Source organism: Simochromis diagramma, unplaced genomic scaffold, assembly GCF_900408965.1.
Source record: "Simochromis diagramma unplaced genomic scaffold, fSimDia1.1 OVJJ01000676.1, whole genome shotgun sequence".
In the NCBI taxonomy this organism is placed as follows: Eukaryota; Metazoa; Chordata; class Actinopteri; order Cichliformes; family Cichlidae; genus Simochromis; species Simochromis diagramma.
Window position 1 is genome coordinate 680001 of NW_024387466.1, and position 24478 is coordinate 704478.

The window sequence follows — 24478 nt, forward strand, 5'->3', positions numbered from 1 at the left end:
AGGAGCACATTGTCGGCTTCAGAGTGAAAGCATTGAGTCTGCTGCTATCTCTGAGTGTTTCTCACACACAGCTGTGCTTAAATTAATTCCACGAGTACAAAACCAAAACTAAACGTAAGCCTGTTCACGTGTTTGCGCTCGGATGCTGTTTCACAGGCTGCACCAGCAGACCACTAAAGTGACAGACGTTTGAAATGGTGCCGATTTTATTATTATTTAAATCAGTCTTGAGCTGACAACAAGATAATGTGTGTTTCTCATACAACCGTCTTCGTGGCTTGTGGATATGAAATGAATAACTGCATGTGTGTGAGGCCGTGCATCACAAACGCGCGGCTGAGTCACTCCCGTCGTCCCGTTTTTGTCCCCATCATGTGAGATGCGCTTGAAGCACAATTTGCTGTTTCCTCAAAGTGATTCAAGCGAGTGTGTGGTAATGACTCACACACATACTGACAACCCCCCTTCCACTCACACACACACACAAACACAGACGCCTGCCCGAGGTGGGGGTGTCACACAAAATCCATGTGACCTCGCCTGCTGCGCAGTACATGACCACAATATATCATAACTTAAAATGTGACTTTTTTTCTGCAACGCGCTGTATGATAATGAGAACTTAAAGGTCATTCTTAAGCCATTAGCTAATAATGAGCTAATCATTAGTCAATGACTAATAAGCCCTTTTTAAAAATAAACATTAATCTTTATATTAGTAAGCCATTACTGATATATATTATTGATAAATCAAATTGTGCATGTGAGAAATGATCTGTTAACCATGCTGTTGCCGCACATGGACTGTCTGTGGACAGTGTGGGGAAAATTGGTCCGGGAAGCTGCTTAAAGTTGTCCTTTCTCACATGTGAGGCACAACAGGAAGTAGTCTGCTGCAGGAGTGCTCTCACTGATGTAATTGAGGGTTCTGTCTGAGTAGTGTGCACACAAGATGCCTGACAAATGGCAACTACACCCTAGCTGCAATTTCACTTGCGCTTCATTCAGCTTATACACTCCAAATAAACTACTGAACATGGTTCAGGTGTTAATCCCCTGCAAAGTTCCCAGTTTTCTTCATTCTCCATTTTTTTTCTGTCCCATTTCCTGAACACAGTGATGTTTGCGGCCTCCTGAGCTGACCGCCACCTTTTCTGCTCTGCTTTTCACTGTCCTCGCATCCCATTAGGCTCTCACATCCCGGATGCCTGAACCAACCAGAGACACTGTAAGCAGCCAAGGGTGAAAGGAAGGTCCGTGCAGATGCTAACACGCACTAACAAAGGGCCACAAATAGCCAGTGAGGGAGACAAATTGAGGAAATGGTCGTGTTGTTTCAGGGGGGACACATTCACCTAGTGTCTGGCCCCATCACTCACATTGTTCTCACAGGTCATCTGAAGCAAATATGAGCTTTCACATTTGCCAGTTCAGGGGGTCATCATCAACAGACAGTTACAGAGTCAAAGTCTTAGTACTTAAGTGCAGCTCAACAATAGTCCAGTGCTTTAAAAAGAGATCTCTTCAAGGCCAAAATGGGCAGGAGAGAAGCAAAATCCACAGAGGAGGGATATTTTAGATCGAAACGATGCATCCCTGTCTGTATGGTGAGAGGATCTTTTGTCTTCGCTTTACTGTGGGGGTGTGGTTTAGGTCTGCTAGTCCCTTCAGAGGGTTAGGGTCACTGCAAATCAATATGAAGTTATTCTGAGTAATCACCTTTACCCTGTGATGCAACATTTCTACCCTGATGGGAGTGGTCTGTTGTATCCATAGGGCATGGGGGGGGGTCACTGCATGGTCTGATGTGACTCATACACTGGGGTCTTCACAGTCATTACGTTTTATGGGAATTAAATGCCTGTAGGACATTTAGGATTACACATGAGACAGCACTCTCCTTCACCACCACCATCTGAGCACCAAAGGAGGGCTTATCTTTTGGAGGAACTGCATTCATCCCTCCAGTAAACGTCCAGAGAACTGTTTCCAGAGAGCACTGAGGCTGATATTCTGGTACGTCGTGGCAAAAACGGTCACTAGCATGCTTTATGTGTTTTTTGTTTCTCACCACTGTTTGCATGGCCCACTGGCTATGTAAAGCAAGCCTTTACAAATTGTGGACTTAATTATGTGTCTTCCATGATCACCCTGGTCTCTTTATGGGATTCAGAGTACTGTGCAAAAATCCTGAACCACCCCTCAATTATTTAAATATTTGGTTCCAAGCAAACTTTTTTCAAGTGGTTTTGAGCAACAGAGAAGTTTTCCTTTGGACATTGGCAGCTTTTTCACTCATTTTCAGTCGAGTCCTGAGGAATGTTTATTTAGTTGTTTTTGTTTGTTAAGATGCTCAACATTGACCTTTAAGAAGAATAAAAAAGGCATTTACTCCTTACTAAAGGCACTTAGTAAGGAGGCAATTATAAATTGTGCCTTCAGGCACTTTGTCACTAACAACCTGTCGCAAAAATCATTTGTTCCAATTTCTTTTTCAAGTATTTGGCTTGCATAAAATAGTATTTTTGCACCAACAAGGTGATTCCCAAAGAGTTATCAGCTAAAAAGTGAAGCTCTCTCCGTTGTGGGCAGTGGAAAAACACACAGACGAGCACCATCAGTTATGGATTGGGCTCCCCAGAGCCCGGACCTCAATGTTATTGAAGCAGTGTGAAGTCATCTTGACAGGGTGGAGCTAAGAGAGTTCAGGCTGTGTTAAAGGATAAAGCTGATCATATCAAATATTGACTTTCAGGCTCGTTGGAATTGTACAAACTCTGTTTTTGACATTTATTCTGTATTTTCGTGTAGGTTTGCACGTTTTGGTAAATCCCTGTAACCATTTCCCCTCCAAAATGTAAAGAAATAAAGGGTGACTCAAGACTTCCGAACCACTGTAAAAATAACAGCGGTGCCATCCGACCACAGGCTGTAAAGACAGACATGATGAGGAAGTATGCTCAGCTTCCAATACATGCGGCTTCCCTTCGGGAGTTTGCTAGTAAAATTAAAGTCATGTTAATGTAACAGCACACTTTCTTAATCATTAGTTCAGTCTACCTAACAGTGGGTGTTTGGAGGAAAAAGAAGTCCTGTGTTGTAATACTTCTTAGTCATCTACAACTACTGGTTGGCTAATGGTCAGCTGATATTCCCACAAGCCTCAGAACTCTCTCCTGCACATGTAGCTGGGCAGACAATGGCGTGGCCTTTTCTTCACCACTGCTAAAAAGTTTGGTTCTAGAAAGTTAATTGACAGTTGCCCTATTTATTTGGTAGCATACTGTGTAGTTATAAAGAACATCAGATTTGTTTTTCTTTCTGAACCTACAGCAGCCTCACTAACGCTCGGGCTCCAGTCTGAACAATCAGTTATTCATCAATGGTGCGGCAGCGCTGTCTGCGTCCTGGACTCCCTGCAGAGTGATGAGCGGGTGCCCCGAGGTCCATGAATAATACAGCATTCTGGCCAAAGAGGGAGGAGAGGAAGCTTCAGAGCACACGATGACCTGTACTCCTACTCTCACTTCCACCGCCACTCTCCCATGTTCCTCTCCATCCTCTGCTCCCTCCGAGTGTTAATCGCAAAGTACAGCAGGCAGGACAGGGTCCATTTCCCAGAGGGTCCATCTCCTGGACATCACTTCCCACTCTCTCTTTCTCTGTGTGGAAGCAGCGACTGGCTGAATGGATTAGCTTTGGCATGACGACAGCACGGTGGCATCTATCTGTGTTGTGCTCCCCCCCGCCCACACACACACACTCCCCGGCCCATTTTCCATACATCTCTCCTCTCATCCCTGTCAATGTGCTTCCGCCCTGGGGCCACTGACCTATACCAGACTACACAAACCTACACATACACACACAGTCTAAACTAACAATACCCAGCTAAATGTATGGCTGTGTCTGTAGCCCAGCTTCAAAAACAATCTAAGAGGTGGGTTGTTCACAGCAGAAAACAGGAGATTTTTAAGCTTCAGTCAGATTGTCACCATACATGCAAACAGGGCTGTGCGGCATTTGCATGACGAATGGTGTGTACAGAGCATCTCCATTGCATAATTAGCAGATAAGGTAAACAGATTTGAATCTGTAAAGAGTTTTCACTCCAATAAAGACATAATCGCTCAGTCGTTATCCCGCAGATGTAACCTCTCTGTAAAGCTTCATTGGGAAGATTGACTCAGCACTGTATTTCCTGCACTTTGCTGACTCACAACTAAAGCGATACTTCCCTCTATGTCTATTTTTTTGAAACATGACCTTTTATGTTGGGGTGCCTTTATTTCACACCCATGAAACGGTAAAGTGCAGATACTATTTGGTGAGTCACCAAAAGAAGATTGAAACATTGCTAAAAGAGCAGGGGAACATTTTGGTAATTAACGGTATTCCCTTAGAGAATAAGCTGACAACACTCATATCTGTGAGTTAAGTGTACAGCTTGAGCCACGTGTTGTATTTCCCTGTTTCACACAGATTAAACAAATGAGATCTAGCAGGTTAATTGGTTTGCTTCAGAGGTGCCGGCGGGCAGGTTTTGTTGCTTCGGGACTGAGCCAGTTCGCTTTCACTTTCTCCCAGCTGCAGTTTCAGCACACAGACACCATGTTGTTCGTGTTGCACTAATCTGTCCTTGTGCGTAAGTGCTGTCGCTCTTGTGGCGAGATAAACATCAGATTTTGATCGTTTGAGATGAGCCACAGATGCCACATTAGTCTTAAATCAGACTGAGACACACACTTCTTCAAACTATAGTCTGAGAATCTTTCTGCAATTCAACCAGTGTTGACGGTTTCTCCAGACTCTACAGTTGATCCATTTCGGGACTCACTGACTCACTTGCATTTGTTGTGCATAACTCATCCTTCATTAAATTCAGAGAGTGATCCATCCCTCTTTGAATGTCTGCATCTTTAAGCATTTTTTCCATCTACACCCTGTTTTCCCATCATTCTCCATGAGTACAATCCATAAATATGGATCAGCTGTTTGAACTCCAGCCATCAAAAGAGCCTTTCCTGGTTCTTCAGCCCCTAATGCAGCCATGCATTTTTCATCATTTGTAACATAACTAAAGCTGGATTTACAACAACACCAACACTTTACCACACCCAGTAAACATACACATGTGCTGGAACCAAGACAAGAAACGCTCCATTAACTTTATGAAACATGATCAGTTTAAAATCAGCAGCCCGAGGCGAGAGGAGGCTTGCATTCACAGACCACAGTGGGGGCTGTCCTGCCGCCGTGGGTGGGGATCATAGTTTGAGCTCAATGATGTGCATAAAGTTTTGTTTTGTTTGTGTTTGTTCGTTTTAATTTGAAACCTACAGGACAGAGGGACAAAATAGCCAGAGGGTCTTTTTCTTATAATGACAAACAGGGAAGCCGGGGGCTTGAGGCGGGCATTGAGTGGGTGTGCAGCTCTGTTATCTCGTGGGGCTTAAAACATCTGCTGCTGGCCTTTCACTTCCAAAAAAACATCTGCAAAAACACTTTTATCTGAGTTAGAATTTCGTCCTCAGGGGCTGTCAGACTGACCAAACTCACACACACAAGTGTATGGACAATGTGAGCTTGGCAAACGCACATTGATCTTATTATGAAAAGTACAGTATGTACATTTCAGTTCAAGCTCAATCTATGAAAGTCATGGAGAGCACTGTTCACAGGGAACGTATGGAGCTGCTGGAAGTTCAAAGGCAGTCAAAGTCCTATTTCTCTATGAGGATGTAAAACATGATAAATGTCATTTTCCATCTGTAGGGTGAAAATAGAAGCACAGAAGGGGGGTTTCACAAGGTTAGTGGCAGACAACTTTCATCCCAGACTAGTGTCAAACTGTCCTTTCTTGCCAGCATCTGAGTATAATGGAAATGACAGCACATTTCAGTCACACAGCCTTGCAGCAAAAACAACATCCACTTCTCACAACAGTCACTACACTGCTTGTTGTCTAACTCACTAACAAGGTGAAACGCTAAGAACACCACCACCAGCACAGAGACAATCCCCATCTGATAATAAAGCTCGTTTGTTTGGGTTTTTTTTTTTTTGCTTTTTTCCTATTCAGAGAAATGTCAGGCAGCAGCGCTCTTGTCCCTGCTGGCAGCTCATCTCTGCGTTTTTCCTCATGTGGACTGCAGGCACTTTCAGGGGCTGCGCTGTGGAGCTTAGCGGCCTTGCCATGAAGTTCAGGAGAAGTGACACACTCTGGCAGGTATTGATCTCACAGCTTCGCCTGATGTGTCACATCATACATTTGCATGACTGATCTTTGCATTTTTCACGAGCTGCGGGGTTTCAGATGGAAACGCACGCAGCCTGCTCCCCGAGCATCAAACATCAGCTGGGGATCAGCTAAAGGAACAGGACCAAACACTCAGATGATGCAGATTTGAAACCAAGCGCATGCAGAAAGGTGGCATTGACTCGACAACCTTAAGATTATGTAACCCAGGGTGAAAAGGGTCAGTTCAAAGTGTTTGTTAAAGCCATCTGATTATCATTCCAGACTTAGGCTTTAACCAAGCTATTCTTACATGGGGCAATGAGCTCAGCAAGAAACTGAATCACAAGGTCACGGAGCTGATACTGATCTTTGCTTCTCTTTTTCTACATGGCATAGTTGAGGGCACTTACTTTCAGCTCTTTTATGAAGATATGGGAGAATGAAAGCAAGTATGTGAATAAAATATCAAACTTCCAGGGCGCATTAAACACATGTACCATTCCTGTTAGGAAATACTGCCTGAAGAACTTAAAAGTAAATAAAGCCTTAATGAATCATTATTCTGGTCTGATGTTTCAGTGTCTTCACACCGATTTGTTCAGGCAGGGATCCCAGCTGTAAAAACTAACTTTCTTTCTTTCTTTCTTGATTAATCTGACAGACAAAATGAACACTCACCTCAGAGGGATTTTAACGGCTAGATATCTATCAATTGCAATAGCCAGAAGACTAAAGATGGAGCTCTGAGTGAGCACCAGGACAAAACAGGCAAGGAAGAGACATCCATAAAAGTCCAGGGGTATGCCGATGCTGATAGTTATGGCAAAGGGGATGGCGAGGCACCCGACGAGAATATCAGCCACAGCCAGAGATACCAGAAAATAGTTGGTGGCGTTCTTCAGAGTGGTGTTGATCGCAACAGCCCAGCACACCAGTACGTTGCCGAAAACGGAAAGAACAGCGATCACTACTTCAATCACGATGTAAAAGAACGTAATCATCTCAGCAAAGTGTGGGGAAAAAAGGACTGAAAGCTGCAGGCTGTTGGCAGAGGAGACGGTCACCCACAACACCGATTCTAGTCCCAGGGGAGAAAACAAGTCTTTCCGAAGTAATCCAAAAATATTCCACACGTGCGAACTGCAAAATCAGCCATCTGTTAGAAAAGAAAGGATTACTTTTTTCTCCACACATCAGGAACTTATCCTCACCGCAAAGTTGACAAACCTATAATAGCTGTTTAATACTGCGTTAAACCTCCTGCCTGTTGCAATCATTTTAAAAAAGTCAACACAGTTAATATTTATACCCACCTTAATGAACCTTTTCATCGTCTCTGGTTGTTATAACACCAACATCGGGCGATCTGCAGAGCGTTTAAGCGGCATCTGTAGATTCGTATCGCAGACAGTGTCACCCAACTTCCGACCCAATGGTAGTTTTCAAGAGGAGTGAGAAACGCAAGAAAAAAGGGGAAGGAAGGAGGTGTGTGTGTGTGTGGGGGGGGGGGGGGGGGTGCTCTGTGTCACTGAAAGCCACGCCTCAAACGCACACGCTTCAAACGCACGCATACTCGCGTGCAGTTACAGTTATGAAAGTGGAATCAAACGGGAGAATCCGTCGTGCGTAATTACGCGCCAATTAAATCGCATTCAGTGATGGGCTGCACGTGCATTACGTTTAACGGAAGAATAGCTTTTGGTTGCCTACGTGCATGGCACGCGCGCGCATCTGTTTCCAATCAGTGCGTTCGGGGACGGCACAGAAATCAAACTCAGAACTAGAGTTGCTCATTTTCTTTACGTCAACCCGTGCGATGAAGTCATAGTTTATATGCAAAGGAGAGAGATTTCTTTCTGTGCAGACAAAGTAAAGTTTTCCCTCTTTCAGAGTCGAGTCTGTTATTGATCCATGCGTAATCCTCTTAAAGTCAGGATTACCTTTTGGATGCACACAGGGACAGCTGTGGGTAAATATTACTTAGAGGAAGGATGTACAGCTGGGTTACAACGATCAGTTACTGCATTCAGACAGTTAAATTTAAATAGCCCCATACTTCATGGGAAACGACTCCCACAGAAATATTTTAACGTAGAAAAGGCGTGTTGTCGAAAGCAGGGAATGCGTCCCGATAGTTCCCACTTACCCTGATGTAAGTGGGCTCTGGCACAAAACTTTAATGTGCGCAGTGGGGAAGCAGTTAAAACCTTTATAGCAACACAGCAGTCACTGGAGCGCATTTAAAACACAGGGTGAAGGCTGGTTCACTAAAACGGAGGCTTTACTGAAAAGAAAAAAAAAGAACTTGAACTTGACAATGATTTTAAAAAAAATCTTGAAATTCCTTTATTAAGCAATATCATCAGACATGTAAGAATAGAAAACTGCTGCATACTGTATCTGTCCACGTTCTCGCTCTGCAGTATGTATGTCTGCCAAATAAATAACAATTTGACCTGTTAAAACATTAGGGCATCTGCAAACAGAGGCTTGCCTGTATACCAGAGAGAAAGTGTTGAGTCCTCAGCTCTTAAAAGAAAAGCCTTTTCTCTCTTTTGTACTTCAGCATGCAGAATACAGATACAGACCTGTTGCAAACAGCTGCAGTAACCATAGTTCAGAGGATTTTAATGGAAAGCATTAAGAGACCGAAGGAGGACAGCATGATGGTTCAAGTCAGGCAGTGCTTAATACTGTACACAAAGCAAATAGCGATCAATCTGTATTCATAAAACTTTTTTTTTAAGAAAACTATTCAGGAACTCTTTAAGTGTTACTTTATTACAGCTATTGTTTGTCCATTCTGTAAGGAAAAACTGAAACTTATCAGTTGAAAATGCTTTATGCGCCACAAAGCTTGGCTCAAAGAAAAGCCCAACTCTTTAAAAACACTCGGAATAAGGCGTGAGCGACGTTTCAGCCAGTTTACCAAAAGCTGGTTTTAGACGGGTTTGCTAGTAACAGTATATTGACAGAAAGGAGACGTCACGCTGTGCACCCAGGCAGAAAGGTCACACTTAAATCATGCATAGATCCTCGTACGAGCAGAGCATTGGCTGTGAAAATTTGGCACTTTTTTTTTAACGGTCAGTTGGCACACAAACAACGCTGATAATTAGCAGGTAGCATAAGTGTAAGAAAGGAAAGGAAAAATCATCTACTTTTTCGCTGAGTTAGTGACGAGCTCTCACGTTGCAGGGCTGTTGGATAGGCCCGTTCTGTCAAACGTCAAAACCTTTGTTACAGTTATGCAAGGTGTCCCTTTGGCAACAGGGCTCGATGCACCCGGTTATAGCGTCAAAAAGACACAGCTACTACCCCATACTCATCATTTTTCAATGTTACGTTTTTGAAGGAGAACATCTGAACCCAAACTACAATTTTTCCTAACCCTAACAAAGTAGCTTTTAACACTAAGCTTACACTAGAGAATAAAAAGAAAAGAAGCCAGGGCATGGAAAAAAGCAAAGACAAATGCAAAAAACAAACATAACAGTCCATGATCTGCCACCACCCCTACAGCCACTTAGTGCAGACTTTGTAGTTCTCTAAAACTGGGCAGTTGTCTCCTGGCAGCCAGTATTACTAAAAAAAAAAAAAACACCTTGTACCTAATGATGAGAGGCAGCCAGCATCTGAAAAATGAACAAGCATTAACGACGCATTGATTTTTGTACAGAGGGAAGAAAAGAAATTGGATCACTTGTCAAGTCTCTGTAAACTGTGTTGTCAACTGCTACATAGCTTCAATAGTGTCTTTCAGCATAATCTGTGTGTCTGTGGATCAAATGCTTGGTTGATGCTGAAAGTCTCTGAAAAGTGACTCCAGTCTCTGTCTGAACACGTGAGCAGCGACTGTGGATTTGGCAGCTTTAAATAACAGAATTCCTCGGTCACGTCTCCAGTGTCGAGCAGGAGCAGGGGTAACGTGGCATCATCAGCCCGGTCTCAAAAGAGGTTGTAGGGCTCACAAGATGGGACAGAAAAACCCTTCATCAGGCTCCAGCTCCTCCTACATACCCATCAGGTCTCAAAGTACTTGTAGATCTGGGAGACGTACTGCATGACGCTCTGCCAGTCTGGTCTGTCGGTCTTCATCAACTCCTTAATGTCCTGTTTGGGACAGAGATAGGTGTGAATGAACAGCAGTTTGGAAGTTGAGTGTAGTTAAGGAATGACGTTTCATTTTCAACAGTGCTACCAACAGGCCAAGCAGACACAATTTTTATAAGAAAAGTTTGTATTTGTCTACATGTCAGCATTAAAGTGTATTAAATGGGTGGTAATTATTTCTGTGAAATCTAAATGTCACATAAATATAAGTGCTTCCTGAAAAGTCTTCTGTTGATCCAAGAGGCTGCAGTGAGAGTACGGACAGGATATTTAAAAGTAGAATGGGAGGCAGGGCCTTCAGTCCCTGTTGTGTAGAACCAACTCCCAGTTTAAATTTAGTAAACAGGCACCTTCTCTACTTTTAAAATTAGACTTAACACTTTTTCTTTTTGATAAAGCATATAGTTACTTACTAATGCTGCAAAAGGCCAAGGCTGCTGTGGGACTTCCCATGATGAGTGTTTCTTCTTCACTCACCTTTTACACTCACTATGTGTTTTATACACAACTCTACATTTAATCATTAGTTATTATTAATCTCTGACTCTCTTCCACAATGTGTTTTTCATCCTCTCTCCTGAATTCCCCAACTGGTCGTGGCAGATGGGTGACCCTCCCTAAGCCTGGTTCTGGTTGGAGGTTTCTTCCTATTAAAAGGGAGTTTTTCCTTCCCACTGTCACCAAGCGCTTGCTCATAGGGGGTGGTATGATTGTTGGGGTTTCCCCTGTATTATTGTAGGGTTTTTACCTTACAATATAAAGCCCCTCGAGGTGACTATTTTTGGTGTATTTTTGGCACTATGTAAATAAAACTGAATTGAATTGCAGCAATCCTCATTTTATTATAAAACTCATATCTTGGAGCTTTTAGTGTTTAAGTGTGATATCTGAAGAGAGACTGAGAGCAGACAGAGCAGAGTGTCTGTGACAAGTTGTTTAGTTTAATTTTTTTCTGTTTGCGACGGTGAAAACTGAAAAAGAAAATGAAAACTGAGAACACTGGTTTAAGTCACGTTTATCAGGTTGGCTGTAGAGGATATTTGACTTCATTATTGAGTTACTGTATGCATTTCCCGAGTAATGTTAATGAAATCTGAAGATGGACGTGGTGGAAAATTGGGTCATTTTGAGGGCAGTTCGCAAAATATAAATCTACAGCATAATGAGCTGTCAGTAGTCAGCTGCTTGGAGACACCGGTGACTCAAACAGCGAACGAGGCTTTCACATGACTCCACATCGAGCCGCTCCCCTTAGCTCAGATTTATAGAGAAGCTTCGTGATGTCTCAGCCTCCTAAAGGCAGGATGAGAAATATCCTCCTGGGCTGTTTATAAAGGATTAATTAACACTGAAAAAAACATCAGCAGAGACTACCAGATAGGATGCAGCTATTTATTTGTTTATAGTGTTTTCAACTGACAGACATGGGAATAACTTTTCTGTATCCAAGCTTGGAACCACAAGCATGTAATGGAGACTGATTAGACAAAGTAATGTGAACTTTAGCCTCAGTGCTCCATTTATGCCCAATTCACTTCATTACTGAGGTCCAGCTCTTGGAACCAATGAGCTGCTGGGCTGGGTTTGTATCATGTCTGAGAGAATTTTTTTCCTTTCCTCAAACTCAGGAAGATGCGCAGATGTGGAACAGAACCCTCACATTAACTTTATCACACATGTGTTAGATACCCTGTTGGTGTGTGTTTACATCAGAATTCAGTAGTTCTGGTAAAGCTTATTCCCACAGGCTGCCAAACTTCAGTTGATTATTTCAGCAAAGCCACTAATTTTTTGTCCTGGAAGAAATGAAACTTGACCTGGTTAGCATTAAACTCTTTAGTGTCAACACACTTACTGCTGATGACGTTTGTGTTTAGAGTACCATATACGCATGAAGGAAAAAACATGGCAAAAAGCCCGAAAGCACACAAACTGTACACACTTTAGTGATTGTGTGTGTCTGTGTGTGTGGGTGTGTGTGTTTAGGAATAACTTGGGTCTATGACCAATGGAATGAGTTGGTCTTTACATGTGGCAGTAATACTCATAACTAAAATATTTGATTTATCCCAAAATATAGTCAGAGAGAAGTCGTCTTCTTCGAAAATTGATCGGTTTTGGTCATTTCGTAAGGACGATTTCTAAAACAGTGCTGTTGTTTTGCCTCCGTCTGTGCTTTCGTGTGGGTAAGCCTGCATAGGGAAGAAGACGTCACTCACATCCGCTGCAGAAAACAAACTTTAGACATAACATCTTAGCCAAAACGGGATTATGATTTTTTTCCCATTTTGCAAGGCCTAAGGTTTATCTAACCAACTGAATGAAAAAGATTAGCCGAGTTTGTGAGAAGTATTGACATTCCCATACACAGTGACGAAGGAGGTTTTTTCCCAAATTAATAATTTACAAGCTTACAGAGAAATCAAGGTTAAAAATGTTCATTAAAGTAGTAGTTTAATACTTTAATACCTCAAACAAACCTCCCAATTAATGGCTCAGCTACCCACACAGTACTTCCTTTGTCTCATAACTGAAAGTGTTCATTCTGCATCAGTCAGCCACAAGATTAAAACCACAGGTAAAGCAAGTGATATCAATCACCTTGCAATGTTTTTGTTCTTACAATGTCCCAAGCAGACATCCTAAAGGGACTCCTACAGAAGCCCAACATTGGCCTGCATAGACATTATTATTTCACAGCAGCCACAGTGATATGAAATATTAGATAAACACTGGCATTAAAAAAGGTTGTGTATCGTGACTAACACCTGTGTTTACCTTATATTTTCCATTACAATGGCTGTTGTGAAAAAGCTCTTTGTCTTGAAGTTCAGATGTTGATTCAGATGTTAACGCCACCCTGGGTGACCTGTAGTACCCTAAAGGTGATCACTTCATTATTGATGTATATGTATACTACTTGTACTTTTGTTTCTTACAAAATGCACATAGAACTGGTTTAGCCTGGGCTTAAAAAAATATCAGGAATGGCGTTCCTCCAGTTTAATGAGTACTCACATATGATAAATCTCAGTTTAATAAATAATACCAAGAGATTTCATTTTTCATGTGGTGCAGCCTGGCATTGCTTTAGACTGGGTGTGAGCATGAAAGTTGTACCTTTTCTCTGGTAGCTAATTTAAAGTGCAACATTTCAGTGGGTGCAGGAAATAACACCAAACACACAAAGTGTTTCTGTGCAGTTTCTATCACAGTGTGTCTGCAGGTTAAAGGTCCAGATGCGGGGCGGGATCAGTGTCTGATAAATCCACTCTCAGATGGAGAAGGAGCTAAGGAAGGGAGGACATAAGAGACTGAATGATACTAATTTTGTGTTATTTAAAGCTCAGACTAGGCAGTTAGGGCAGAATTGGGGTGAAGTTTATATAACCCCCAACTCCAAAAAAGTTGGGATCCTGTTTAAAATATAAACAAAAACAGAAGGCAATTACAATTCTTGTAGTAAAAGACATATTTTATTCACAATAGAACACAGAAAATATATCAACAGTTTAAATAGAGAAAATGTACCGCTAAGAAAAAAATAAGGTAACTTTGAAGTTGAGGGCAGCAACACACTTCAAAAAACGTGAAACATGAAATAGGGACATGTTTCTCACTGACATCATCTCCTCTTCTATCAGCAACAGACTGTAAACATCTGGAAATAGATGAGGCCGGCAGATGGGCAATTTGATACATCATTTTATTTAGATTTTACACAGTGTTACAGCATTTTTTGAAATGGGGTTGTAGTAATGAGCTATGTTGTCCTGGTGCAGTCAGGCTGTTGTGTTCATGGCCACTGTTAGTTTAGGTCAAAGGTCAATGCTCCTTAAGAGAGACAGGGAACCATTCACGCTCACATTCACAGCTGATGGTGACTTTAAACCTAGGGCCAGTTTAGAGTCACCAATCCACCTGACGTGCATGTCTTTGGGCCATGATGGATGGCTGGGGTGCCTTGGACTACTACTGAAAACTAAGTTGTTTTAAACAATAAGAACTAAACTGAAAAAGCAAACCCACTGTGTGGGCATTAGTGTGGTTAAGGCTACGTAAGCAAAGATATACCACACACTTTGTCCACACTACTGCAGCAACAAAAATTTAGTCAAACCATTGTAGTCAATATTCTGAGAAAGATAAGCAACAGTTTATGAGTCATATTATTTCTCAATCAAAAAATACAAACTACGATTTCTTTCTTAGTTTTAACTTATACTGTTTCTTGTCTTGTTATTAATTTCAAATTTTTAGAGAAGCCTAAAATGTTCTTAAAAAAATAGTTCAACACACTTGCTGTTAAAATGTGTGTGTGATCACTCCTTTGACTAACCACTCAGTATTTCCTATATAATGACAGGCAGCAGAGAGCAGGAAACTGATGATTTTGGCATTCACGTCACCACTTTGTTTCATAACTGAAAGTGTTCAGTCTATCTGTACCAATCAACCACAACACTAACAGCACTGACAGGTAACAACTAACATCCATCATCTAGCTGCAGAGTAACCTTGGCTGCTAACCTTCATGTGGAAGTTCTTTTGACACGTACCACCCCTCTAAACATTGTTTGTAGACCATGCACGCAACCTTCTCAGGCAACAGGCCTCCGCAGTGGACCCATAAAAAACACCCAGAGTTTGTTGCTGTGAGATATGAGTGCTAACCACTGTGCCACTATCCTTCTACTGCTGAAAGAACAAAACACACTTTGGTATCCAACTCAAACTAAGCCAAAATTCCAGCTATTTGTTTTCTTCACTGCTTATCCAGCTTAAGGTCGTGGGGTTACTGAAGCCTGACCTAGCTGTCACAGGATGAGAGACAAGGTATGTCCCAGATAGTTTAGCCCTTAGGTTTGAAACTGGGGACCTAAGGGCCAAAAAATAAACAAACAAATAAATAAAAACTACATTTAAAAAAAATGTATAACTACAATAACATCGGCTCAAACAGTAGATGTTAATCCAACTTCCTGAGCAAGCTAAGCTGGCTTTAGCTTCATATTTATTATACAGACATACAAATCTGTCAAAATGTTGAAGTATCTGTTTTTGAACAATTTATACTAGCTTTTTTACCAGAAGCTGATAGTCCCGTGTTCCTTAAAATAAATACGAGCAGCTTTGTTTATAACTTGACAAACACTGAAGGGCAATTTTTTCACAAAGTCTAAATATTTCAGTGGAGCAAAAGAGCCGATAAAGATTTGTTTTCCCCATATAAGAACAGATTATTCCCAAGGAAGAGTACTGGAACACACTTCTGGGCCAATCTCTGTTCTGAAGTTTCATATCTTAAAAGTTTAGCAAATCAAAGTGGTCTGTTTCCAGTTTGTCTAATCAAAAGCTCTGTGTTTTCCAAGTGTGTTTGTGTTTGTGTGAGGTCTGGTGTGGTTTAACTCACCAGGGAGGGTTTGATGCCAATGCTCTCAGCTGCCTGGAAAGCTAGAGTCAGATTCCGGACCTGAAGAAAAAAACCCAAACAACACTCATATCAGGAAACAGAGAAAATGTGAACGTCTCGGTCATTCTGCAACACTACACATGGAGGAAGAATCAGAAACAATAAGCTCACAAATACCATAATAAACCATACAATATCCCAAGAGACCATTTGAAGCCTACATAAGCCTCTGCTTTTTTGTGTCAGCTGCATATTCACTCATGTTTATCTGATAAGTTTAAAGCCATACTGGTTGAGAGCTATCAGGAAATCCAATTTAGATCCCCTTGAAGCTTGTAACACAAAACTGTTTGTGTTTGTATAATTACATCTCTACAGAAAGCACATGATGAGTGTAAAGAACAAAGTAACCCCTCCATGTGAGCACTGCTGATAGAAAGTCAAACTCATCAACGTACTGAATGCTATGCTTCACTCTAAACTCGGGTTAAAATTTTCTCTTTCTTTCCTTTGTACCGAGAGCACAGCCCCCCCGACTCATGAATAGAAACTCTTGTGATCGCTCAAACCTTCATATTAACTGCCTTGAGGCATCATCACAGCTGGGATGACGAATTGATAAATTATGAATTCTTAATAATTAGTTCTGCAGCTGCAGACCTTCACCTAAAATACAGGTTCGCCTATAATGTCATCTTTCTTAAAAATTCCGTATGATAAAGGGGTGAAGGAGGGCAGCAGTGGGAGTACTGGGAGGACAGATTACACTGGGAGGAAGGTGGGTGTTTGGGCCTTGGGGAAAGTCACTCAGCAACAGTTATTAAAGGCAATGCAGCTCAATTGAATTATTCAGAGAGAGATGGGTTGTGCAATGTTTCTGTCGTCAACTTAATGTTATACTTTCACACTGACATAACCCTGTGTACCCACGCCTGCATCACTAATTTGTCACGTAGGATGTGTCGGGCCTTGTCAGAGGTGTTTGTCTATTGTTTTAATCTTGTAGCGGTGGGGTGAAGGACCCACAGTCCCCAGAGAGGAGCCATATTGTTTGCAGCACTACTGTATATACCACCTGCATGTCTGCATTACACAGCCGTCAGCACTGAGCTATAACTGCTGCTCAGTGCTCCAAATCACTTAGACTACAGAAATGGCTACATTCATAATTCATACTGAGGCTGTCTCTTACTGCAAAATGAACAATGTGGCAGTGCTATAAAACCTAAACATATATGTACAGGAAGTCGGTAATATGCAAGTTAATGATGGAAAAAATCTCTCCTGCAAAATAGCTTCAGAGTATTACAGGGCTGTTATCGTCCTCCTGGTGATCTTTCACATGAACACATCAGAGGTTGATCATTTTTATGGCTGACATTCTACTCAAACAAGATGTTGGAGCTTTATGTGCACTTCTGGAGACTGAGTTGTCAGGTTGAACGTGCACTTTGCCCTGCAGCCTTAATCAGAGAGAACATTCATCCTGAGACTGAAGAAATAAAAAGATGAAAGCAGGCAGAGTGAGTTCATCAAACAAAAACAAAAAAAATTACAAGCGGCTTCTCTGAATTTGAGTTGGAATTCAGAGAAGACAGACAGATATACGTCAAAATATCTGTCTGTCACTTAATCTTACGTAGGTGAAATTTTTTTTTTTTTTTCAGCATTTAGTCAGAGAGTGCTGCAGTAACCTCCAACAGTATGCACATTTCTCTACATGTGAGTTTACTCCAGTGTACCGGTACAAGCTGACATGAAACCAGAAATTTGCTCAAATATGTGTGTATTAGCTTGTGTGGGTTATGACCCAGTGATCACTGTGAGAGAGAATTCATCCTAAGAATAAGAAAAATGACCCTGATTGCATTAAACATTGGAATACCATATAAGACAATATTAAATCATTTCATTTATAAAAAAAATTAATAATGGAGCAGCTCCTAAAATAGTAAAACAGGCAATAAAGATAAATATATAAATAAGTCAAGATCAGTATATTTCCAGGTAGAGCAGGGCGATATGACCAAAAATATTTATCACGATATACACATTTGAAAATTTGCGATAACGATATAACTGACGATATAGCTGACTAGACAAAATACTTTACAACAACAACTGCAAAAACCAAATAAAACATCAATGTATTTTCACTTAAACAAGCAGCTGTTTTTTATGTGCATTAAAGTTATATAATATAAAAAATTAACAGTGCAAATGCAAATTCCTTGCTGACAGTTTAACCAAAAAGCATTTGCAGTGGAAATTGATTGGCCGACATATCCTCAGCATAACCATGTATAATATCCACAAAACTTAAAAAGAGGTTATACACACACAATATGGTAATATGTTAAAGCACAGTACGTATCACTCCGCGAGGCTACTGTCTACGATAGCCATAATGCTCCATCAAGCGGTGCAGGTTTGTAGCTTAGCAAAGTCGTACTGAAACATTTGACAGATTTTCGAGTGCCGTGTACATAAAATCGTTTAGAGGTCAGTAAACACAACCAGAATTCATACATAAGGGGCACTGTCGATTTTCAGAAAAATCAATTTTCAATCAATTTGATTTTTAGTATTTTCCATATTTTCCAAAAAAACGCGGTAATAACGACAGCCCGCTAGCGTGCTCTACAAAAAATAGTGCTTTGTTGTCGTATCTGACGGACGAAAGCTAAACGAGTTCCACACCACTGAAGTTGCAGCATTTTACAAACCAATTCATCCGTTTCATTCAACGATCCGCTTTCGCGCTTCTAATTCTCTGTCGCCGCCATGCTTTTGCCGCCATGTGAGTATGAAAACAAAGGCACTGCGCATGCGCATTTTACCCATATTCTATCGCGATATTTCATTTTCTTATCGTTGCCCAACATTATACCGGTATTACCGTGAACGGTATGATATGGCCCAGCCCTATTTCCAGGCTTATCTTATTTCTCTCTGCTATAAAAAAAAACCCTGAAGAAAGTGACAAGCGTGTCCAAACTTTGGATAGCGAAGTAACCTAGTTTGCAATGGAAAAAAGAGGAAAATAAAAACTACAATTCTTTTAAAACAGCAAAGATGTCACAAAACATACTTTAGCAACATTTTTTTTTCTGGCACCCACTTCCAAGGTGCATGGAGAAGAAAAAGATCTGATGACGTGAAGACTCCAGTGACACTAAAAGTATTAGAGACCAACTTTACCCGATAGACCACCTAATAGAAGGTACTCTAGTCAGGACCACAATAGTCAAAAGATTTTTCTGATCTGCAGTGAGTGATATCAGGCCGTATGATCCTCTGTTTAACATACATGGAAAGCCACTGGTGGGAAGAAGTATCACAGAAGACAGCAGGCATCAGTGACAACAGATATGACACTGATAGTCAGATATATCAAGTCAGGTATAATACAGGGAGTGCAGAATTATTAGGCAAATGAGTATTTTGTCCACATCATCCTCTTCATGCATGTTGTCTTACTCCAAGCTGTATAGGCTCGAAAGCCTACTACCAATTAAGCATATTAGGTGATGTGCATCTCTGTAATGAGAAGGGGTGTGGTCTAATGACATCAACACCCTATATCAGGTGTGCATAATTATTAGGCAACGTCCTTTCCTTTGGCAAAATGGGTCAAAAGAAGGACTTGACAGGCTCAGAAAAGTCAAAAATAGTGAGATATCTTGCAGAGGGATGCAGCAGTCTCAAAATTGCAAAGCTTCTGAAGCGTGATCATCGAACAATCAAGCGTTTCATTCTAAATAGTCAACAGGGTCGCAAGAAGCGTGTGGAAAAACCAAGGCGCAAAATAACTGCCCATGAACTGAGAAAAGTCAAGTGTGCAGCTGCCAAGATGCCACTTGCCACCAGTTTGGCCATATTTCAGAGCTGCAACATCACTGGAGTGCCCAAAAGCACAAGGTGTGCAATACTCAGAGACATGGCCAAGGTAAGAAAGGCTGAAAGACGACCACCACTGAACAAGACACACAAGCTGAAACCTCAAGACTGGGCCAAGAAATATCTCAAGACTGGTTTTTCTAAGGTTTTATGGACTGATGAAATGAGAGTGAGTCTTGATGGGCCAGATGGATGGGCCCGTGGCTGGATTGGTAAAGGGCAGAGAGCTCCAGTCCGACTCAGACGCCAGCAAGGTGGAGGTGGAGTACTGGTTTGGGCTGGTATCATCAAAGATGAGCTTGTGGGGCCTTTTCGGGTTGAGGATGGAGTCAAGCTCAACTCCCAGTCCTACTGCCAGTTTCTGGAAGACACCTTCTTCAAGCAGTGGTACAGGAAGAAGTCTGCATCCTTCAAGAAAAACATGATTTTCATGCAGGACAATGCTCCATCACACGCGTCCAAGTACTCCACAGCGTGGCTGGCAAGAAAGGGTATAAAAGAAGAAAAGCTAATGACATGGCCTCCTTGTTCACCTGATCTGAACCCCATTGAGAACCTGTGGTCCATCATCAAATGTGAGATTTACAAGGAGGGAAAACAGTACACCTCTCTGAACAGTGTCTGGGAGGCTGTGGTTGCTGCTGCACGCAATGTTGATGGTGAACAGATCAAAACACTGACAGAATCCATGGATGGCAGGCTTTTGAGTGTCCTTGCAAAGAAAGGTGGCTATATTGGTCGCTGATTTGTTTTTGTTTTGTTTTTGAATGTCAGAAATGTATATTTGTGAATGTGGAGATGTTATATTGGTTTCACTGGTAAAAATAAATAATTGAAATGGGTATATATTTGTTTTTTGTTGAGTTGCCTAATAATTATGCACAGTAATAGTCACCTGCACACACAGATATCCCCCTAAAATAGCTAAAACTAAAAACAAACTAAAAACTACTTCCAAAAACATTCAGCTTTGATATTAATGAGTTTTTTGGGTTCATTGAGAACATGGTTGTTGTTCAATAATAAAATTATTCCTCAAAAATACAACTTGCCTAATAATTCTGCACTCCCTGTATGAATGTAGGTGCCAGGGTGGAGGCGGGTTGGAAAGTACCTTGCAGATATGCAGAACCTGTTTAAGCCGTTTCAAGGTTAAAACAGCTTAAAGAGCATGCTCTACATATTCTGGGCCCTGACATCAGCTCATCTGCTGATACTAGTCAGTGCTCCTCACAGAGAACAGTGTGAATTCAGCCTCGCGTAAGTACTGCTCCAAACATGAGTTAACATGACTGATAAACAAAGAACCAAATGTGGCATTAAGGATTAAAAGTGTCAAAAAACAGCAAAGCGCAATTTACTAATTGAAGTAATCTAATAAATTTACATTTATACATTAATTTGCTCACTTGCTCACTCATTGCTATAATTCTCTCCTGGTTTGAACCTAAAATTTCAATCACCAGTTCAGCTCTTGTCTAATTTGATGGACAAACTAATGGGGGCAGAAGCATCTCTGTGTGAGATCTTTGGTGGATTCTTTTTCTAATTCTTAAGGACATGACTTTTAGGTGTTGCTTCTTATGTGCTTGACTTTTAAGGACGCACAGCGGAACATATGAATAAAAAAGCAGTCCAAAAAATTTCCAAAGAAAAGGTTCAGAAGACCTTGAAAAAGCCCAGAGAACTATTGTTCAAGACCACTTTAAAAATCACATGAAAGTCTGGCTCGATGGAAGCAAAACGTGAAGAAACTAGGGGTTTTGCACAGTACTATAAATACAATTGATAATGTACATCTGCATCTGTTTTATAAATACTTAGAACTTATAAATGCAATATATAAATTTCCAATGGGTTTCGTTGTTTAGGCGGTTCTGATTAACTGCTGGTGAGCCACTGTGTGTGTGTGTACGTGTTTGCGTGATTGCATGTGTGCTCAGCGTTCCTGTATTTTTCTACCTTATCTTGACTGATGAGTTCGTGGTAAGGGATGTGGGCAGGCAGATATGTGTGCAAAAGGGCACAGAAAGCCAGGCCATCACTCCAACTGCTGCTGAAGTTGGTCACATCGATATTCTGAAGGCACAAGGAAAAAAAAGAAAAAAAAAAAAAAAGTAAAAGAGATTTAAAAAAATTAATTAGAGCAACACAATTTCAATAAAAATAATGATAATCAGCATAAAGTGCTAATAATTCAGGTAGAAGCACTAACATCACCATGCAGTGAAAAAGAAATCCATTAGGTCATAAAATCAAAGGAAAAATAATTAAAATTTAATCAAATTTGAAAGACGCAGAACAGCAGAAGAGTCCAGTCATTGATATTAGGGGGATCTTCTTTCTTGAATCACTTCAAAACAACAATGCTATCTCTGATCTCCTCTGCGTGAAGGACATGCATAGCAGCACGTCCAGTTTGTTTGGTTTTAGTTATGTGATTCTCAGAGCATCATCACCTCGTGCACGGAGCATACAGCATATTCAGAGTATGATAACAGGAGAGGAGCTCGGAGGACACACTTCCTCTGGGCCATTGTTTGGAGGGTGCAGACTCTCTGTATAACAGATAAGTTATTTACAGTCTTCCTGTTTCATCCCTCTCATACGCTTTGGGAACAGAGCTCACAGCAAGGGAGGCCCTCGTGAGTCATGGGTACGTGTGTTAGATTCCTCCCATATATTATACGAAACCGGGGAAATTTACACTGCTTTGATCTGGATTCATCCTGTTAAGGTGGAAATAATCTAAGACTCCTAAACGTTTTGTTTTAGCATGGTAACATGCAAAATGAAAGCTACAATATGAATCTAAGATCTATTAGATTCACATAGCATAGTATATTCTAGTTGTATGTAATAGAAAGCACAGATAAGGATAATGGGACTGTCATTAGTTTTCCATCATCTGGTCATGAAGTATGAAACAATTAACCATCCTTGTTATGGACTGTCGACCTGTCCATGATGTACTCCCACCTCTCACCCAGTAACAGCTGGGCTAGGTTACAAAACCCCTACCTCACCCCCGGAGTGGCTAGGTGGTTAGGAAAATAGGTGGGACAATGAACTATAAAGGGCACTGTGATCTGAGAAATCTTACTTCAAGCATGTTTACTACTTCTATTGAGGCACCAAAGGGAACATTAGGGTCAGTTTATATTAAAACTGGAGTACGCAAGACAGAAATGCAAAGATAATTACAAATGACAGAAAAAAGTGGACATGGAGTAAGAAGCTGTCATAGGCAAGAGTTAGTGCAGTATATACATATGGGATAATGTATTTGGATGGATCATATTTGTGGTGATGCAATATAAAACATTTTAATGGTATTGTGCCACAGTGATGATAATTATCATTATAACACAGATGGTTGTATAGCCAGTCTCTTGATAAAGTTTTGTTTTGAACTCTTTACTGCACATAATAATGTTTAAATGGTAAATGGTAAATTGACTGGTTCTTATATAGCTCTTTTCTACTCTGTCCAAGCACTCAAAGCGCTTTATACAGCTAATTCATTCACCTAGTCACACCCATTCACACAAGCACTTGCAAGCTTAAGTGCTAAGTATCTAACATTCATACACATTCACACTCCGATGGCTGCATCGGAGAGCAACATGGGGTTAGTATCTTGCCCAAGGATATTTGGCATGCAGACTGGAGCAGCCTGGGATCGAACCACCGACCTTCTGGTTAGCGCCTGATCCGCTCTTCCACCTGAGCTACAGCCACCCCAAACACAGTTTTATTTTATATCTCCCAGTCACATTTTAAGCACATTGACCTGCATTGTCCTGTACAGAACGTGCCATAAAAATGCAGTTTGATCGATAGAGAGGAATAGACAGTGTTTGGGATAAGAACTGCATTAAAGATCTTTTTGGGTACATCAGTGCGTCTGTAAACACAGCATTAGCTCCAGGGAGATGCTAAAGATGTGACATGTATTTGTTTACTGTTGCTCTAAGCCGGTGGTCTTCAATCCTTGCCCCGGGGCCTGAGGGCTGCTGATTTTCATTCTACAAATCGAATCAGCGACTGATCCATACATGTGACGCCAGGTGAATGTAATTAACTACCTGATGGGATAGAAAAACAACAACTCTGGGTCCTGAGGACAGAAATTCAAAATCACAACTCTAAGTCACTGCAGTAATCAATATCCTCTGAGTTTCTAAGAAATGTTGACAGTTGTTCACTCGTCTACTTTGGCGTTAGAGGTTAGCTCAACTTAAAACCAGCTGCAGTTTCAGGGTGAGAGGCTAAACCAATGATAAGAGACGGAAGAAGTGGTGCTATGCTGGGTTGTGATGTGGCTGTGACATTTACACATATCTACTGTGGTATATGATGCTATTTAACTGCTACGAAAGTGAGAAAAGCTAAACCAGCGCAGAAGAGCTTGAGCCATGCTTTTATAGTTACACTTTACAGATGCCCCCCAAAGGCCTTATATGCATGCAATTATAAAGTTACTGTTTTGAAAAGGGGACAGCTGTATGGTTACAGTCACTGAATGCATGTGTGTGTGTCTGCATGATGTGGCTGTGCAGAGCAGGCAGTTTGCATGTTGCTGCTTTCTTGGAACAGCTCCTCCAAATTACATGTGACAATGATTGAAATCGCTTTTCTCAGAAAATCAAGAAAAAGATAAGCAGAAATATAGTGTCTTCATGTAGAACTGTCTTTGTGTGACTTTTAGTCCCTGTAAAAGTTAGAAATCTTTAATCTGTGCTCTTTTTTGTAGATCATTTAAAGTTTTCAAAGTTTAACCTAAACCTTAATTTCAAGTTTAAGTAATG

The 24478-nt window shown here is 41.1% G+C and overlaps 2 protein-coding genes across 11 annotated transcripts in view; both read right to left on the reverse strand.

The window, feature by feature from the left end:
- adora2b (adenosine A2b receptor) overlaps positions 1–8486 on the reverse strand; it is a 10539-nt gene extending 2053 nt beyond the window's left edge. The window contains exons 1-2 of the mRNA XM_040014738.1: positions 7555–8486; positions 6920–7397 (exon numbers count right to left, since the gene is read on the reverse strand). Of these exons, the coding sequence (XP_039870672.1) occupies positions 6920–7242 (323 nt within the window). The 5' untranslated portion in view covers positions 7243–7397; positions 7555–8486. The remainder of the gene's footprint in view (positions 1–6919; positions 7398–7554) is intronic.
- An 81-nt stretch (positions 8487–8567) lies between these two features.
- specc1 (sperm antigen with calponin homology and coiled-coil domains 1) overlaps positions 8568–24478 on the reverse strand; it is a 78817-nt gene continuing 62906 nt past the window's right edge. For 5 of the 10 annotated variants that reach the window (XM_040014724.1, XM_040014726.1, XM_040014727.1 and 2 more), the window contains 3 exons: positions 21630–21746; positions 15768–15827; positions 8568–10354 (listed from right to left, as the gene is read on the reverse strand). In XM_040014724.1, coding sequence (XP_039870658.1) covers positions 10265–10354; positions 15768–15827; positions 21630–21746 — 267 coding nt within the window. In that variant the 3' untranslated portion in view covers positions 8568–10264. Of the gene's footprint in view, positions 10355–11966; positions 14016–14046; positions 15234–15767; positions 15828–21629; positions 21747–24478 lie in introns of those variants that run through there. The other 5 variants (XM_040014730.1, XM_040014728.1, XM_040014731.1 and 2 more) reach the window with 5 other exon arrangements.